Source organism: Delphinapterus leucas, chromosome 5 (genome assembly GCF_059928025.1).
Source record: "Delphinapterus leucas isolate spDelLeu-1000000601 "Yukka" chromosome 5, BTC_Dleu_Yukka2, whole genome shotgun sequence".
NCBI classification, from domain to species: Eukaryota; Metazoa; Chordata; class Mammalia; order Artiodactyla; family Monodontidae; genus Delphinapterus; species Delphinapterus leucas.
This window is the reverse complement of record NC_143133.1, coordinates 105,780,277-105,800,027: the sequence shown is the minus strand read 5'-3', so window position 1 is coordinate 105,800,027 and position 19,751 is coordinate 105,780,277. Positions and strand designations below refer to the sequence as shown.

Sequence of the window (19,751 nt, the reverse complement as noted above, 5' to 3'; positions counted from 1 at the left end):
TAGAGAACCAACAACGGGTTCAAGGAATTGAATTTTCTAATTCTAGGAAGGTGTAAAGATACAGATGGAATTTGGCCTGGAATTTGAAGGATCTGGCTAGCGTTTATTAAAAGCAAGGGGAGAAATGGAGATGAAATCAGGTAGAAAAAAATTGGTAAGATTGTGAAACACTTCAAGTGTCCACCTATGGATTTGGCTTCATCAGGGGGAAATGCAGCACCAGATACTTAAAATTGAGGTTACTGATCCACACAGAACAAAAATTCATTTTTAAAAATTCATCCAATAATTCATACTGGCAACACATTGTCAAGGACATGGCATTATAGCCTGGTGCAAACAGAAACATTAAGCAAAGATGCTCTTAAGATTTTTAAACATGACCCTTCAATTTTTATCTTACAAGTGCCTGGGGGTAAGAAAAAGGAAGATCAAGTGTTCATATGTGTTAAACTCTTCAGCAAACCCACAGACTCAGACGATAAGAAAAAGTCAAACCATTTTTTCACCAAATGAACAGAAGACTAGGATATTAAGAGACTAGAAAATCTAAAGAGGAAAATTAAAAACTGGTAGGAAGAAATACATACAGTAGTAGTTTTAGCTTTCAGTGGACCGCTCAGGTGACAATGCCCAAGAGACAGGTAGAAATGCAGGACTGAGGCCTGGGTGAATGATGGGCCCTTGAGACTTAATTTTGGAGTTACCTACCAAAGTAAAAACAGAACCCCTTTATCCTTTTCATACCCTCTTCCTTATCACCAACAAAAACAACATGAATAAACATCAGTTCATTTTAATTATATACACATGAAATAATCTGCCTCAGGAACATTTTGAGCATAACTATCTTTGGTATTTGTGGATACTTCAGAGAAGGTTATCAATGGAACACTATTAAAATTCTTTTAAATTCTCCATTCTGTGGGAAGATTTGTTTTGGTCTATAATTAAAATCCGTAATTAATTAATTATTTGCAGTGAACAGGATAACAGATTTAAACATGACCAACATTGAGAGCTATTATGGTTTAAAATAATGTTAATAAGTATTTTTAAAACTGCACTAACAGGAATTAATTAGAAATTGACCATAAACTAAAGTTCATTTTGGCATCCAGTTGTAAAATTCACAAAGCATTTAAAGTATACAGATGTTTTAAAGAAGAAAATTTAGAGAAACTGACAAATTCTAATAGAAGGAAATGATGCCTACCTATCAACTAGGACATCTGTGAAAAGCATCCCCGTGGAAATTTGTTCTATTCTTATTTTTATCAGAAATCAGCCCACTTATTATAATATGCTCCCACTCCTCCTGAGCATCCTTTTAAAAGTATTTATCTATTTCTCTATTAATAACTTTTTCCACTAGAGGGTGATATGATGACTGAACACTAAAGGTCATAAAAAGTATATAGACTGATATCTTCTGTGGGGAATGAAGTGTGTTCTGTGAGATTAGGGATGAAGGATAAGAGACAGACAAAATGAGGTCACAGGCTTACATCTGCAAACTACTTGCACGTCCCAGGCACTACACTACTTGCTTTACATAAATTATTTTACTCAATCCTTATAAAAACCCTGTGAAGTAGGTATTATAGTCTTATTTTACAGATAAGGAAACAGTTCAATGAGATTACATATTTATGGCCATATAATGAGCGGCAAAATCAGAATTCAAGTTCAAGCCTGAAAAGCTCTTTTCACTCTACTAAGTTAGGGGAAACCCATCTCCTCCAGTGTGTCCCCTTCCCTCCGCTTCCACCCTCTCCACATGTTTAAAATTGGGTTAAACTGGGCTGAGTGAATGTTTCCAGTCTGTTCTCCTTCACAAATGCAGGAGGCATGGCTATTTGTTGGGCTATGTTTCCTAGTGGATGTTATTCAAGATGACTGCTCTCTGGACCTCTCTCCACCTAACAGAATTTAAACTTTGGTTCTTTGTCTTACAAGAACAAGACAAGGCCAGGGACTTCATGACATGGCCATCGCTCTCTAGAACTCTACCTAAATAAAGTAGAATTTAGAACCCTATTTGATTTCAGTTGTTACCCACATTGTCCTACAAAGTTTGCCAGTAGGTCTGGCTCAAGGGAGCAGCTGAAAGATGCTGGACTAGAAACAAAACTGTAGTTTTGATCCCCTGGCTGGTTAGTGATCCTTGTCCCTAGCTCCTCTATTGTTTTGAATCTAGAGACAAGAAAGTCTCAGGCCTCTTATACACTAACATACTGCTTCTTTGAATATATACATATTTTTACTAAACACTTATTTCTTATTTGAGGGAAAAAGGATTTTTTAAAAAAACTGCTTAGGGACTTCCCTGGCAGTCCAGTGGTTAAGACTCTGCGCTTCCACTGCAGGGGGTGCAGGTTTGATCCCTGGTTGGGGAACTAAGATCCCACATGCTGTGCGGCACAGCTAAAAAAAAAAAAAGGCTTAGTTACCAGGAGAAATCTAACAATCAAGATGGCAAAAAAGATATATTAATTTGAGATAAGGAATGAAATTATGTGAGAACAAATAAAATGCACTATGATAGACATGGAAGAAGCAGAAATCGGTGCTCAAACATGGTTCTCTTCATGAGAAGATCAGGAGGATACAAGATCTGGCCTGATGGTAATCTCATTTGCTTTTCATTTTAGTAGAAAATGAGTTCATACTCTACATTAAACATGGAAAAGAAGTCTTTAGTATGGGCTGGGCATCTCTTCAGGAAACAAGATTTTTTAAAAAAATTATATATATATATATATATAATACATATACATATATATATATATATATATATATATAAAAGACTGTTGACACAGGGAGTTAAAACTGAAGAGATGGGCATTTCTATTCGGGGAAGCAAGTTGAATTTCAAATTTGCAGGCAGACTAACCAAACTTACAGAAATAGCTGGCACACAACCACTAATTAAGAAGCACATTTGATGGAATCCAGAGAGAATTGATATCTGTTATCCAGTCTCAAATTTCATTGCCACTTCTTCCTGTTATAACTTTAGCCTTGAGCCCTCATAACTTCAGTACTTGTTAAATACCACAAAGAAAAGCATTTAACTAAGCAATCTGTACTTTCTAAAGGATAGCTCTGTTGATTTCAAATGTGATATGGTATTAGAAAACCACCATACTCCAAAGCCTAGAACCTAGAGACTTAAAATTCTGCTGAAGATCTTGTTTAGTAATGTTTGCCAAACTCTACCATAGGGGGCAGCATAGCGCATGGAAAGAAAGGGTTTTTCTGAAATTAGGCAGATCTGTCTTAAAATCTCTTGCCACTTACATGAAATTTTGGGGTGTTGGCCTCTCTGCAAGCTCTGCTTACTTAAGTTTGTTTGCAAGTTCATAGGAACTTGCAAACAGTATGGACTTAATAAGCACCAATTCTTGACTGCCACTGTCCTTGACTCTTAACATTAAGAAAGTCTGGAATTTCTAATTTATATTATTGCCATAGACTCCCATTAGAATACATCTTTGGTGACTAGGGGGAAAAAAGATTGTCCTAAGAGTTTTGATAGTTTCCAATATGCTTTCAAAGAAAAGCCCAATACAATGAAGGACCAAAAATGGTTTTTCTCATTAATATCATATTTGCATATACAGCATGTTCAGGAATGCCAAATAAGTCTAGTGGTCCAAAAGGTATGTTTAAGAAACTGCCCAAAAATAAACAAACAAACAGACAAAAAAACAAAAAAAAAAATTTGAAAGGTATGCTGGGTAAGACTGTAGAAGGCTAATCCCATGTTAACATTAAAAAATGGGATTTTAAAAATACTTATTATACCTCTACTCTTCTCAAAAGTTATAGTTTAAGAGGATTTAAAAGAAATTGTGGCTTAGGGTAATATCTGTAGAAGTGTCTTATGTTTATAATGATCAAGAGTTTAAAGTGTCTTATGTTTATAATAATCAATAATTTAGAGCTGCTCCAAAATAAAGTAATTTTGAAACAGTGAGAGCTTTCCCCCTGTTTACTGTAGTTAAAAGATTTATACACATGGGTGACTGACATTTTCTTTTGAAGTAACACAGTACTAGGTGACTTTTTTAAATGTTGTTGAAAAAATAAAATGTTGGGAATGATCCTGAAGAAGCGTTTCAAGAACGAACAAAAAGGAAAACGAGCCAATCTCAGATTGACGTCCTACTTATTAGAAGGGCATCTCTGCCTTGGCAATCAAATAGTCTTATATTCTTCTTGCCATACTTATTAAGGCAAATGACCTCAAGATAAATAGCATATCAAAAGTGCGTTTTACATACACACACACACACACACACATATACACACACTCACATAAACACAGGAACACATCTAGCCCTGTTGCTGTTAGTACTCAGTCCGCTCCTGTGGCTTTGTATGTATAACACAATAATTGTATTCACAACTCAAGAGTCACTAGGGGAAACAGACTTAAATTCAGTGTGTTTGTTTTTAAGGAGGTAGCTAATCTGTATAAGACATATCTAAAAGTTCTGTTTATGGTTTCATCTTGAAGGGAAGGGAAATATAAAGCACCCGTCAAATCTGGAAATTTTCCTACTGAACACTATGATGACTTCTCCTTTAGGTAAATGATACATTTCATCTAGCTGGCTTTCTAGTTTTTAATTTAAAATGCAGCAGAATTCATTGATAGCTTTGCATTGTTCTGAAAGGCTTAGTTTTGATTAAACTTCTTTCTTAAATAAGATAATGCAATTAAATACTAAATCCCTATTCCTCCATCTGAATCCTCAGAAAAAAACAGGAGAGATATAAATTTTCTCTTTTGAGATAGTAACCTTGAGGGAGAGAAATCAAGAGATCAAGTATATGAGCTGGGCAAATTGCACTATAAAAGGTTTGAGCTTTGCCATTGGTTGTGTTAGAGCCATCTGGCTGAGTTCCAAAGCACCACTTCAACACCTTGAGACAGGGATGGTAAAAAGGATGAAAACCACCACTTGAAGCCACTTCCTTCTTAGATGAAACCAATTAAATAAAATCTAAACTTGCAGACAGGCTAGGGAAATTAGGGATAAACATGTTTTAGAAAGAGTTTAAGGTTCACAAGCCGAAGCAAAACTGATACAGCAATTCAACTATTAAACCGAGTGTCCAAGCTATTTTATTGCAGGTCAAGTTAAAGAGGATGATGTTAAATCTGTTTGTGTGTTGTTTATGGGCTAAATAAATGATTCACTGTAAAATTTAAAAGTAAGCAAATAAGAGGATAAACTACCTCAGCCATTATTTATTTTAACGTCTGTAAAATAAGTAAGATATTATTTGAGTTAAAATGCTCCTTTCCAAAGAATTGTTTAACTCACAGTCTACTCTACATGGATATTCATGATTTTTATCTAATTTTTAAATGATAAAGAACCAGAAAGCATGCAAAGATAAAGATCTATGAGCGAAGAAGCCTGAAGGGAAAAAAGGATAGAAGTTATGCTACGTACCTCATTCATTCTGAATATAATTCTTTTTACGTTCTCTCCTCTTTATATAGACCACTGCTTAGCAACACTGCCTAAAATATTGATTAAGATAAATTCTAACTCCAGCAAAATGCACATGATGTCCTTATTGAATTTCCTGTAATTTCAATAGCACCAAAATACAGAGAAAATAAATTTCAATGCAGAAGAGAAGTCAGCACTTAGATGACTGAGGAGCTAGTGAACAAGACCAAGGTATGTAAAGAAAACTCTCATTTCCAACTTTGGGTGGTGTGTGTGTGTGCGTGTGTGTGTGTATGTTCATATTCTTTACAACTTAATTTTTTTAATTATGGAAAACTTTAAACATACTTGGAAAACTACATAGAATACCCACGAACCCCCATGTCCCTATAACCCGGCTTCAACAATTAGCAACTCATGGCCAATCTATACCCTCCTTCCTATTCTCCCCTTTGGTATTATTTTGAAGCAAAGCCCAGACACTACATCATTTCATTTTGACTGTAATTTGATGGGGGAAAGGGAATACAATAGAAAGACTGGGTAGTGAGAAATGCTTCCTCTTTCTCTCCACAATCCCTGCCCCTGTTATGACCGCAATTTTAAGTGATAATTCCAGGAATGTTCTGAGGAAAGAAGCCCACATGCCACCCCACAGAATTAGCACTGGCAATTCCATATTTACTCAAACACTTCGCGCTTCCACCTCAGACAGCAGCTCCCTGCCTATCCAGCAAGGACAATTCTGGGAAGCAATGACGGTGTGTGATAGTGACAGTGTATCCAGTCCTCAACTCCGGCACAGCCTCCAAGGACTGTATAAAATGGAATTGTCTCTCAGCACTAGATTAGTCACCAAGTCCCTGAACTGATAGGATTCCTCTAGTTTAGACAAGAGTCCAACTGTCCACCTTTTAAAACATGGCTATGGCTAGTTTCCATGGGCTACCACCAGCTAAATGAGATAAGGAGGCAGATCCAACAGAGCTGTCTCCCAGGAACAAAGGGAAAGGAAAACTGCAAGCAAAGGAAGTAGTGGCAGTAACTTGAGCGAAAGTTGGGAATCTAAGTGCACCTTCATATCACCTCCTATTTCTCACAGTCAAATACCAACCAAAATGGTGTGGTTATCCTATACTTAATATTCAAATTGCCTGGAGAAGCAAATGGAGTGTTCCACTAAAATGGAATCAGGAAAAAAAAAACAATTCCTCTGGGGTTCCTAAATGCTTTAACTTTAATAAAATAACTAGAAGAAAACAAGCAGTGAAGACAGCACCATACATTCTTGTTGTTTTATACAGTAGGAAAAATGTTTCATAATCTTAAATACGTCGGCGTCTAGCATTTTAACTTTTAAAAATACCTACTCAGATTTCCCCAACAACCAAATACTAATATTCAGACTGTAATTTTACCTTGTTTACATAACAAAGAGAAAACTATTTACAAAGGATATATCTTATTCATCATAATAAGAAAACTAATTATGAGGTAGCTTCCAGTAACTAGTGCCTTGGAGTAACACCTGTGAATACACAGCCCCCCAGCCCAGCTGCACTTGGTAAATAAGAAAAGAGCCTTCACTACTTGATCTACACAAACCATGTTTCACTCCAATGCTCTTCACTACATGCAACCTCCTAACCCCTGCCCCAGGGACAAAACTGATAATGAAATTTGATATTAATGATTTTTCATAGTAATAGGATCAAATACCCTCTCTCCATGTGTAATAACGTTGTCCCATTATCAGTATTTCTATTTCTAATACTTTCTAATACCTTCTGTAAAACAAAAATTAGTTCATTTTATTACTACACATCTGAAGATTAATTCTGCAATACTACAAAGACTGTGAGGAAAGTTTCGTTACAATTAATACGGATATGTAAAATTTCTCAGGTGAAGAGCAGACTAAATGTACTTACTTTTGTTGTCTTTGTATAGAACGGGGAGGAGAGTTGGTGAATAGGCAGGTCCACGATACTACTAGAGTTTGTGACACTGTTACTATGTGTATGTTCATCTTCCCTGCTGCTGTCATCAGACTGATCAAAATCATCACTCTCCTGGTCCATTTCCTCTTCCTCTTCATCCTCCTCATCTTGTTCACCAGCATGTTCCTCATCTTCCTCTTGTTCCTCTTGGTTTCCCGAGGAGTCCTCATCTACTGAAATAAACCGGTTATTGTTTTCTTCCAATTGTCCTTGCTGGGAATCACTTTGGTCTCCAGGTCTAGGTTCTGCTCCAACGACTTCACCATTCCTTGCAGTGTGCTCCTCCTCTTGTTGTCTTAGCTGCTGCTGCTGTTCCTCCTCCACCACGCGATTCATCTGCTCCTCATCTGCCTGGCTTGAGGAAGGGTTACCTCTCAGAGAGCCTCCAGTTCGTCGTCTTTTGCTGCCCACAGAGAGCAGTTCCTGATTCATTTCCAAAAGCCAGCTTGCTACTTCTTGGACCTTGGCTAGACTATCAGAAGATGCAAAGGTTTTCACATTCTGTAGAGAAAAATGGGGGGAGGGAAAAAAGGTTTGTACAATCTACATTATCTTCTACTTTTATGTTATATTCCAAATTTCATTAAAGACTGTAAAAAGTATTTGATGCCATGGAGACATTAAGATGTTCTTTTGGAGTCAGTATAGAAAGTTTAAATTATAAAAGTATGAGACTTTATAAAGACATACACAAAAATCATATAGTAAACAGCTTTATTTTAATCTCCTTTTAAAAATAATTTTAGAACAAAGGTTTATAGTTTAGTTGCTTTGACCAATAAAACATAATCTAACCAATAAAACATTTTTAAATTTTAGATCAGTAGCTCATAAACTATACCCTTTGTCAAACTTCCACAAAATGTTAAGAAGTGTATCACAAAAAAACCTATTCAATGCTCAGTTAAGTTCAGGAAATGCTGAGATAAACCAAGATTAAAAGGCTTTTTTTTTTTGAACTTTAGGAATTTCCCAAACTTTTCGGATCACAGAACCTTGCCTTTAGACACAGTTTTCTGACAGTTACCAAATATAATCACTATGATTTTCATTTTTCATAATGAATATAAATCAACTAGACATCAAATAAATTAAAAATTTTATTTCAAAAAAAGAAAAGAAAAAACATTCGTAAGTTCATACCCTCTGACCCAGTCACTCCACTTCTGGCAATCTATCCTAAGGAAGTAATCCTAAAACAGAAAAAAAAATGATGCAGAGGATGCTCATTGCAGCTTTATCCACAAAAACAAAAAATAAAAATAAATGTAAATTAAAATAATCAAAACCCAAATGTTCAAGACAAATGAACCCATGAGATGGGATATATTTAGTACAATCCCTAAACATAATGTTCATTAAAAAAAATTGTGAAAACATGGACATTTTCACAAAATGATGGACATTATATGATCATAGAATGATTTTTAAACTGCACAAGACTAGATTGAAGAAATATTTCAAAATATAAACTGCATTTAGGCAGTGGTATGATAGGTGTTTTAATTCATTTTTTTACCGTATTTCTCAAATTTTATGCATCAAGCATGTTTACTTTTATGTTTTTAACCATGGCTCTAAAATTTGATCTGATATAGAATCTTTTCATAACGTTCCTTTTTAAATTTCATCCTTTGCAGATATCTATATGGACATGCTTGAGGTTACAGAAAATAATGCCAACACATTACACAAGTTTATATAAAATTCCTTTTAAAAATACCTTTAAGGTTTATGAGATAAGGAAATACAATATCCATTTTCTATCATGCCCTAAGAGTTACTACATTATATCACAATGATCTTTAAATAAAACAGTCTTATCCACCTCTCCAACCCTTGCCACAAGATGGTCACTCCCCCAAAGGTCCACAGTTCTCATGGCAAACTTTAAGATGGGAAGATAGTTTTTAAATAGCAGCATTTTATTTTCTCTTCTATAATCAACAATTTATAAGAAATAAGCTACAGTGTGGGGGGAAAATTCTTAAATTCTACTTACTCTAGAAGTATAAATGTAGAAAGAGAAGAGTTCTAAAGATGGACCCCTGAGACCCTCCAACATTCTAAAAGAAGAGAAGTAGCCAGCAAAGGTGACTAAGTAGGAAAACCAAGAACCAGAGTTACCCGTAAAGCCAAGTTAAGAAAGCATATCCAGCAGGATAAAGTAAATGATGACAACTACCGCCAAGAGATCAAGTAGGATGGAGACAAAGAACTGACCACTGGATTCAGTAACATGGAAGTCACTAGTAATAGGAGCAGTTTTCGTTAGTTGAAGTCTGATAAAAGTAGATTTAAGAGACTGGGAAAAGAGAATAGAGATGGTGGGTATGGAAGAGTTTGCAGTTTGATGTAAAAGGGAACAAAAGAACGGGAGTAGTAATTGGTAGGGAAAACGGGGTCAAGAGAAGATTTTTGATTAAGACTAGTGAACTAGCAGCATATCTGTACACTGACAAGAATGATCCAGCACAAAACAAAAAAGTCAATAATGTAATCAAGAGAGAGAAGAAATAGTGAAGTGATATCCTTAAGTAATTAAAAAGGGGATGATGAGAAAGCATTCAAACGTTAGAAAAGGGGATAGTTAGAAAAGGGGATACTACATTTACGGTAATAGATGGAAAAACAGTATAGTATTATATAAATACTTTACTTTTTAGCATATTTCTCAATGTGGGAACAGTTGGAAGTGGGTAGATTTTTATAGTGGTCAGAGTCTTTGGAAGTTCCCTGCTCATTCCTTCAATTATTTTTTCCTTTTCTTTGTAAAATAGGAAGAAGCAAGGTTATCAGCTGAGTGATGTTACAAATTTGAAGAGAAAGATATGAAGTAGCCCTCTAGAGAAAGAGGAAGGGAACCTTCTTTCGCGCAAGAGATTTTGATGATCAAATGTAATCAATAAACTATGATGTAATATATATTAAATGTGGCTTTTAAAAGTCAAGTAGTTCTAATAGATAACCCACAAGAACCTACTGTAGAGCAGAGAGAACTCTGCCAAATATTCTGTAAAAACCTAAATGGGAAAAGAATTTGAAAAAGAATAGATACATGTATAACTGAATCACTCTGCTGTACACCTGAAACTAACACAACATTGTTAATCAACTATACTCCAGTGTAAAATAAAAATTAAAAATAAAATGTTATTATGCTTTTGAAGAAAAAAAATAAAAGTAAAAGTCAAGTGGTTCTTATTTACAACTCAAGCAAGCACAATACAAACTTTATCTTTGAGGTAGCAGGTAGGGTTCCTTAGAAAAAGGAATATATATATCCATTGTTTTCAGAAGATAAACTACAGAAAATAAAGGTCATCAAAATCTTGCTGGCTAGTATATGTCAAAGACAGACTATGAAAATATCACAGGAAATCAGGTTAAAAATAACATGCTGAAACACAGTAACCTACACAAATGAAAAAATACACACAAACACACACACACACACACACACACACACACAGTACCCCTGTGTATATAAAAGTAAATCTGCTATACACAGGATTTCTTCAAGGCTAGAATCAAAATCTTGCTTTAGTAACTGTATCTAAAGTCTAGCTCTCGTAACACTAACAAGAACGTTTTTCACTTGGATGTTTATTCACAGAATGGCATGAAATCAGGGACACTGCCTGGGATAATGCAGGCCCCAAGAAAATTGCCCTTTGTGTACCCAACCTAACAGGCATATTTTTACAAGACTGAAACAGGTTAAATGACATATTAAGAGCAACTTACAAAGTAAAAAAATGAGAGAACCAACATCATAAAACAAAGCATAAAGAATGTGCGTAAAGGGAGGAGACTGTTGGTAAGCAGCCAGCCTATCAACAAATAGAAAGTTTATAACTGGCATTTCAAAAACAGTACCTGGTCACTGAAGAACACTTCTGTTACCAATTATGAATAATAAAAATACAAATCACTGTCATTGTATAACTTTAGTGTAATATTGAGGGGAACAGAGAAGAAATGTCTTAAGCCAATAAAGATAACTGACTTATATTTACAGTGTAGCACGTAAATAGCTTTCAAAATAATACAGATTCTTAAATATAGACCTGGTCAATAATGGAAAATCCAAGTAGAAGAATCAGATTTAAAGCACAGCCAATAAAAAATATTCAATGACACAACTGAAAGTCAAATTACAGGAATTCCAGAATATTTGAAGAGGCTGAAAATATCTAATTGATAGACTTACATAAAAATTGGACTTCTCTGACTCATTTTGGGAGTGGAAAATAGTAATAAATATATAGAAACTAAGAGGAAATTTTCATTTTCTGTTGGTATTAATTTAAATAACAGTATTTTTAGAAAATTTGTTCTTTCTAATAATAATCTATTAAATAAGCTAATGACTTAATTAAAATAATATTTATCCAATAATTAATAGGAAATCAGAATCAACTATTAAACACTTTTAAGGGGGAAAAAAACATTCAAAAATTAGTTTACACAGGGGGCGAGGGGCTGTCCCGAGGGACCGGCTGAACCGGACTGGACCGACTGCGCAGCAGCCCGGTGATCCGGCAGACAGTGGAGAAGAGTGGGTGCTCGGAAGCAGCCCTCGGCTCCCTCCCCTGGAGGCACAGAGCGCAGGGGCCTTGGCGAATGGCTTTCTTGATGGCTACTTGCTAATTAGACCCGGAGGGCCTGGGAGAGGGAGGGGCCGGCTCCCACCCCTGAGCCCCCAGGGACCCTGCTGCTTGCCGGGGCCGCGGGCTATCGCTATCGATATCGTTCTCTCCCTGCCTCCTTCCCGCCGCCCCCTGGGGGTTTGATTCAGGATTTGTTCCTAGTGTCCAAAACTGATAAGAAACTTACAGAAGCTGATGCTTACCTACAAATCTTGATAGAACAGTTAAAGCTTTTTGATGACAAACTTCAAAACTGCAAAGATGATGAACAGAGAAAGAAAACTGCAACTCTCAAAGAGACAACAAATAGCATGCTAGAATCAATTAAACACTGCATTGTGTTGTTGCAGATCGCTAAAAGTACTATTAATCCTGTAGATGCAATATATCAACCTAGTCCCTTGGAACGTGTGATCAACACAATGCCTTCCCAGACTGTCTTACCTCCAGAACCTGCTCAGTTGTGTAAGTCAGAGCAGCATCCATCTTCTCTACCAGTTGGACCTGTATTAGCTACCTTGGGACATCATCAGACTCTAACACCAAATAGTACAGGCAGTGGGCACTCACCACCTAGAAGCAGTCTAACTTCTCCAAGCCATGCCAGCTTGTCTCCAAACACAGTCCCAGAGTTCTCTTATTCTAGATGCGAAGATGAATTCTATGATGTGGATGAATTCCATCAGAGTGGCTCATCCCCACAGCACTTAATAGATTCCTCTGGATCTGCCTCAGTCTTGACACACAGCAGCTTAGGGAATAGTCTAAAGTGCCCAGATACCACAGAGTCACTTAATTCTTCCATGTCCAATGGAAGAAGTGATCTTGAACTTTTCGATTCACATGATGAGAGAGATGATGAAGGGGAGGCAGGGTCGGTGGAAGAGCACAAGAGTGTTATCATGCATCTGTTGTCACAGGTTAGGCTTGGAATGGATCTTACTAAGGTAGTTCTTCCAACATTTATTCTTGAAAGAAGATCTCTTTTAGAAATGTATGCAGACTTTTTTGCACATCCGGACCTGTTTGTGAGTATTAGTGACCAGAAGGATGCCACAGACCGAACGGTTCAGGCTGTAAAATGGTACCTCATGATGAACATTACATTCTCACATTCCGCAATGGTCGTGGAAGGTCTATCCACACAGTGCCCTGCGTGGAACTAGGCGGAGAATGCAATATTAATTGTTCCAAAACTGGCTATAGTACCAATATCGTCTTCCACACTAAACCTTTCTATGGGGGCAAGAAGCACAGAATTACTGCTGAGATTTTTTTCTCCAAATGACACGAAATCTTTCTGCTCAGTTGATGGGGAATGGAATGGTATAATGTATGCAAAATACTCAACAGGGGAAAATGTAGTTTTTATAGATACCAAGAAGTTGCCTATAATCAAGAAGAAAGTGAGGAAGTTGGAAGATAAGAATGAGTACAAAACCCACTGCCTTTGGAAGGATGTCACTTTCAACTTAAAAATCAGAGACACTGATGCAGCAACTGAAGCCAAGCACAGACTTGAAGAAAGACAAAGAGCAGAAGCCCGAGAAAGGAAACAAAAGGAAATTCAACGGGAGACAGGTTATTTCATGAAGATGGAGAATGCTGGGTCTATGATGAACCATTACTGAAACGTCTCAGTGCTGCCAAGCATTAGGTTCGGAAATGCAAAGTTCGCTCCTGGTGACCAGGGCAGAGGCATAATGAAGTAACAATCTTCCTTTGGGAGAACCTATTCACTCCCTTCTTATTGCAGTGGCTCCTATCTCAGGGATACTGGACTTTCTGATGCAGATGAACAAGTAAAACGAGAAAAGCTTCCCTTTTCCTGTTCTGTGGCAGTTACAATGTTGACTTCGGTCTTGAGAAAAACTTCAGGTTTTGAAAACAAGATGTCTGCTCCTTTTCCAAATCCCACGTTATAAATCCCAGTCTCAAACTCTGCATTCTAGTATTGTTGTTGAGATATACAACATCTGTTTCCTAGTTCGTATAATCTTGGGTTTTATATATATATATATATATACATATATATGAAATAGGTGATGCCAGATTTTTCATAAATATGCCATCTACTGTAAATATTGGTTCCTCTGAGTTGTTTTAGAAAATTTAGCGCAAAGTATTAAAATCACGTGTTAGGAAATTTCATGGTCTCACCTACAATAACTTTTATTTTGGAATTGAACTATTATTAAATTGTATCTAACTCTGGACTACAGTTTAATTATACTCAGTGCTTCTTAAGGCTTCATAAAGCAATTTTTCCAAAAAAAAAAAAATTAGTTTATAAAGTCCCACAAAAAAAAAACTAAGCACCCATAATCTAAAACTTCTGCCATACAGGAAATATTAATAAATGAGGTATTAATAAAACACATTTTTGCTTTTTATAATTCTAACTTTAAACTGTTTTTAGAGAAAAATTTTTGTATGATTTAGGACACTGTATCATATGAAACACAAACATCAACAAACAGAATCCTATATCCTAAAAAAAAAATTATGTAAAATTTAAGGATGTTCTTTTATTTCTTCTTACCAGTATATAATGTCAGATATATCATATACATAACTTACATTTTTATCAATAATCAGTGAGACTGAAGTTGAAGTCAGTAAAACAAAATGTGACAGCTAATATATTTTGACATTAAATTGCATGATTTCCTTGATGAGAATGGAAATGATTTAAGGTCAGGAATAATACTGACAAAAGAAAATGAAACTGAACAAATTGAAAATGTTCCTCACTTCACAGACAAAGCAATTGGGCTCAAAGAGAGTATTTCTCAAGATTAGCTAGCTTAGAGCAAAGCAGGGACCAGAAATTGACATTCAACTGAGTTTTCTTTCATGTGCCTCAGTCTACATAACTACATATAATAAAGTCTTAAAAGAGTATTATTCTCTAACACTGATATTGCCTTCTTCTCCAAAACCAGAATCCTACAATGCTCAAAAATTTTTACTCTAAAATAAATACTCACTGAGCACTCAATATGCCTCAGGCACATATTAATTTTGTAGAAGATAATGTTTAGAAATGTTTCTTTACAAGTTAATCAGTGACTTTTAACCTGAACCCATAGCAAAATTAAATTTTACATTACAACTCTTTATGCATGTATTTAAACAAATCTAAAACGATGGTTTCAGTGAGAGGGAATGATGAAATATTTATACCTAAAGTCTCTATAAATCACTACCCTTAATTAAACATAGTCCGTTTTCATTATTATTTTTTTTAATTTACGTATTTATTTTTGGCTGCATTGGGTCTTCGTTGCTGTGTGCGGGCTTTCTCTAGTTGCAGCGAGTAGGGGTTACTCTTCCTTGCGGTGCACAGGCTTCTCATCGCAGTGGCTTCTCTTGTTGCAGAGCACGCGCTCTAGGCGCACAGACTTCAATAGTTGCGGCATGCAGGCTCAGTAGTTGTGGCTCACGGGCTCTAGAGTGCAGGCTCAGTAGTTGTAGTGCACAGGCTTAGTTGCTCCGCGGCACGTGGGATCTTCCCAGACCAGGGCTCGAACCCGTGTCCCCCGCATTGGCAAGCAGATTCTTAACCACTGCGCCACCAGGGAAGTCCCAGTCCATTCTCATTATTCACAGTAATTGTGTTCTATAAAGTTGCCACAAATACCAAACGAGTGTTCCTAAGGGAAATACACGGTTGAGTTCCTGCAAGCCTCTAGTCACATTTTTGCCAACTGATCAATACATAATCTTTTTATATGTGTATTTCTTTTTAAAGACATGTTATTTAATATATAGTTGATTAACACTGAACTCATGGTCAACAGCACTATAAATTCATGCCCGAAAGAAGCTTATCTAACGTGTATATTTTCCATCACAACACTAGGCAGTACCTCAAAACTGCTTGGGAAGCATTTTGAACAGCAAAACCACAAACAATAAACACAAAAAGCTTTTAGTGAAAAATGTTTCAGTAAACAGACGATGAAAAGGACACTTGTGTAGAATATGAGAGCTGAAACAAGAAAGCAGAGTGTCACCTGGTTCAGACGGGAAAGTCCATGTCAGGTGACTCAAATTTTTTGCCACCCTGTGCATGCGAACATCCACAAATGACTGTGAAAGTCCCACAAGTACTGATTTTTAGTGTTACAAACGAATTTCAGTGAGTAGGCAAATCCCATATTAAATAAAGCTGGACTTTGTATAAAGTAACAGCTGGAGAAATAAAAGGGAGAAGGGGCACCACTTTTCCTTAGGTAAGTGGGGAGAACAGCCTTCTCCTGGCAGTGTGAAAGTCCAGAGAGGCCCAAAACTAAGGGTACCTAAAGGAAGAGACACCTACAGGCATCTCCATTCCAGGATGAAGGAGAAGTATTATAAGTATTATAATAAATTGCTCTTCAAAACAATTCAATAATAAGGTTATTGAGATAAAAGAGAACTACTATGTGACTTTCCCCAAGTTCTAGAAAACACAGGGTAACTTTTAGTCATTATACCTGGTTAAATTAGCAGCACTTCAGACCTAATTTCAGTGCCTTTTTTTTTAAGTTTCTCACAAACTTTTTAAATAGTTTCTTATGAATGTCGCTTCTCAAAAGACCTTTGATTATCCAAAACCATGTGAACAGCTTATTTTAGGTTGCCTAAAGGAGTTAAAGAGGGCATAGTATACATGTTAAAGTGAGCTCTGAAAGCCTATCTCAGAGTGAACCAGAACTGTGAGCCTCCAAAGAAGATTACTAGGCAAAGATTAACCTTGAAATCATAGTAGACACTGAGGAATATTGGTTACACTAATGTACACGGGGTGACAAGCAAATTGTCAAAGCCTTCAAAGACTGTGCAATACTAACATTTTCAGAAGCCACTAGGCTTGATCTACAAAGTCAGTTAAGAAGCTTTAAGATATAGATAGCAGGAAAATCAACCAAATTGTACTGATCATCGAGAAGGATAACTCAAAGCTTGGAATCACCTTCTATAAGCAGGTTAGGATTTTCAATGAATCCTAAAAGAACCTCACTAATCACCAGGATTCCTCTTCTGGACACACCACTTAATAATACTCCAGCTGCATATTATGAACTCTCTATATGGCAAATTAATAATTTAGTATTAATCCCTATGTTCAAACTGATTAAAGGTAAGTATCTGGAACACATACTAAGTATCACTTACTTAGTATCACTTACTTAGATACTTAGTATCTGCTACTCAAAATCCACCAAGAGCCTCCCATCTCACTCACAATAAAGGTCATTTTTTTTTTAAATGGTTGTATTTTAGGCCCTGTATAATCGACACACATCCCACCACTCTGAGCTCATATTCCACTCTTCTCTCTTTTTCACTTTGCTCCACTCTTTCTGTCCTTGTTCTTTCTGGAAGAGGAAAATACGCTGCTACCTCAGAGCCTTTGCACTGGATACACCTTCTATCTGAATGCTCTCCCTCATATATCTGCATGGTTCTTCCCATTATTTCCTTCAGGACTCTTTTCAAACATCCTCTTAAGAAATGCACTTTCCCTAATAATCTTATTTAAAATAATCACTCCCTTGCATCACATTATTCCCCTTTGCCCTGCTTTATTCTGCTCCAAGCACTGTATAAAAGCACTGGAATAGGGTCTGTTTCTATAGAGTGCCTACCTACCTATCTATCTATCCATCCATCCATCCATCCATCCATCCATCCATCCATCCATCCATCCATTTCTTCATGTATTATCCGCCTCTTCCCACTAGAACTTAAGCTCCATAAGGAAAGAGACTTACCTTTTTCACCACTATCTTCAGCACCTACAAAAATGCTTGGCTCAGTCGGTCCTCAAAACATTTAGTGAGTAAATAATTATTACATCTTTTTAAAGCCAGTCGTGTGCTGAGAATTCTTTCCTCATCAAAGAAGAGCTACAAGCCAGGTCACAAAAAAGTACCAGATATTTTGAACACATTTTTTTAAGTTGTAGTCTGTACTGAACAAGTCACTTGTAGTACTCTTGAAACTCAGAGGGTATAAATCTAATATGTTAACATTTATTTATAAATTATCTTCCTCTAAGTCATAAAGATATTTTCCCTTTATCAAATTCCTTGTTATTTTCAGCACATGCTATAAAAAATGTGTGACTAAAAAGATGAATACTTCAAAAGCACATAATTTGTGGAGTAATTCTAGTTTCACATCTCCCATACTGCAGCTAACTGGGAAATCATTTATGCAGCTTAAGGTGAAAATCTTCCAGAGGCTGCAAAATTAGCTGAACAGATCTTTAGTACTGTAGATTAATAAAAATCAACACAAAATGAACAATATGGGGCACATCATACAAGTATTCATACAACCAGCAATTATTCATTTGAAGTTTTATGGTTCTGAACTGAATATTTTAAATCCACATGCCTCATCAATCATGTATATCTTTACTAGAAAGGATGAAAAACACTATTTTTCAGTCCATATGTCAATACCTACTTTTTATGTTATTTAACTTACATATACATATGTATATGTAAGTTAAATAACATACCTATTTCTGGCCAAATTTAATTCCTCACTCCTGCTCACCTCCACTCCCTCTGCAATCTGGGTTTACTCCATTATAACTAAATTTTAAACTGGTTGCTAAATCCCACTGGATCTTTTACCATTTTTGTAGCTTTTGACATTACTAAACAAGCACTCCCCTCTTTACAATTCTCACATCCCTTAGTTTCCCTTGATATAATCCTTTTCTTAGTATTGTCCACCAGGCAGCACTATTGTTCTCCACTGACAGCTCCTTCCTTCTCTGCAGTTTCTTTGCAACCTGGGATTTTAACTACCACATAGAAGCTAATGACAACCAATTCTATTCTCTCTAGCCAAACTCCTCCACTGAGCCTATTAGTTTTATCAAGATATCCCACAGTTGCCCCAAATTCATTATTTTAAGACGCAAATTCCTGTACACACACACCCACCTAAGTTTCTTCTTAGGTCCTCCTCCTATTTTCTCTGCCTCGGTGAATGGAAACATATTCTAGTCAGTTGCAGATTTAAGAAACCCAAATGGTTCTTCCTCTTCTACTTCCTTCTACTATCCTCTCCCTCAACAATTCAGTCCTAAAGCCATTAAGTAGAGCCAGGCAAGTTAGGTATATGTGTGGGAGGTGGTGGCAGTCCAGCAGAGGGGTCAGTCCAAGCAGAGGGAGGAGGGCTTCCCAGTATGTGGGGGAAGGTGGGAGGAAACAGCCTGACTATGAGCAAGGTGAGGAGTGATCCATACAGCAGAGAGGCCCAGCAGGGCAAAGGCAGAGCAGAATGAGAAGTTCTACTTGGGTGGGGGTGTCCAACGTCAGCAGGGTAAGAAAGGCATCCACATGACAGGATGGCGTCAGAGCCCAAATGGGATATGGCGGGTGTGGTGGCCACAGCGGTGCCCTGCTCAGATATCCCTTCAACAGAACCTGCTATGAGGAGCAGAGCTGCCTGACAGCCCCCAGCTACCTCACCTTGGAATCCACAGTAACATTCACACCTGGCCATGCTTCCTCTAGACTTCTCCCAGCAGAAGCCTGAGCGTGGTGGGAACGCTCCAATAGCCAACTCTGGATGGGGCTCCCTGCACATCAAATCTTGTCTTGACCTCTGTTTCT

At 36.8% G+C, this 19,751-nt stretch overlaps 1 protein-coding gene and 1 pseudogene across 25 annotated transcripts in view; one reads left to right on the top strand and one right to left on the bottom strand.

Moving 5' to 3' along the window:
- Positions 1-19,751, bottom strand: part of FBXW7 (F-box and WD repeat domain containing 7) — a 204,475-nt gene that overhangs the window by 82,968 nt on the left and 101,756 nt on the right. For 21 of the 25 annotated variants that reach the window (XM_089912343.1, XM_089912346.1, XM_089912351.1 and 18 more), the window contains 2 exons: positions 8,618-8,667; positions 7,406-7,975 (listed from right to left, as the gene is read on the bottom strand). In XM_089912343.1, the coding sequence (XP_089768469.1) occupies positions 7,406-7,906 (501 nt within the window). In that variant the 5' untranslated portion in view covers positions 7,907-7,975; positions 8,618-8,667. The remainder of the gene's footprint in view (positions 1-7,405; positions 7,976-8,617; positions 8,668-19,751) is intronic. The other 4 variants (XM_022599700.3, XM_022599699.3, XM_089912361.1 and 1 more) reach the window with 1 other exon arrangement.
- On the top strand, positions 11,925-14,236 carry LOC111187754 (oxysterol-binding protein-related protein 9 pseudogene; annotated as a pseudogene).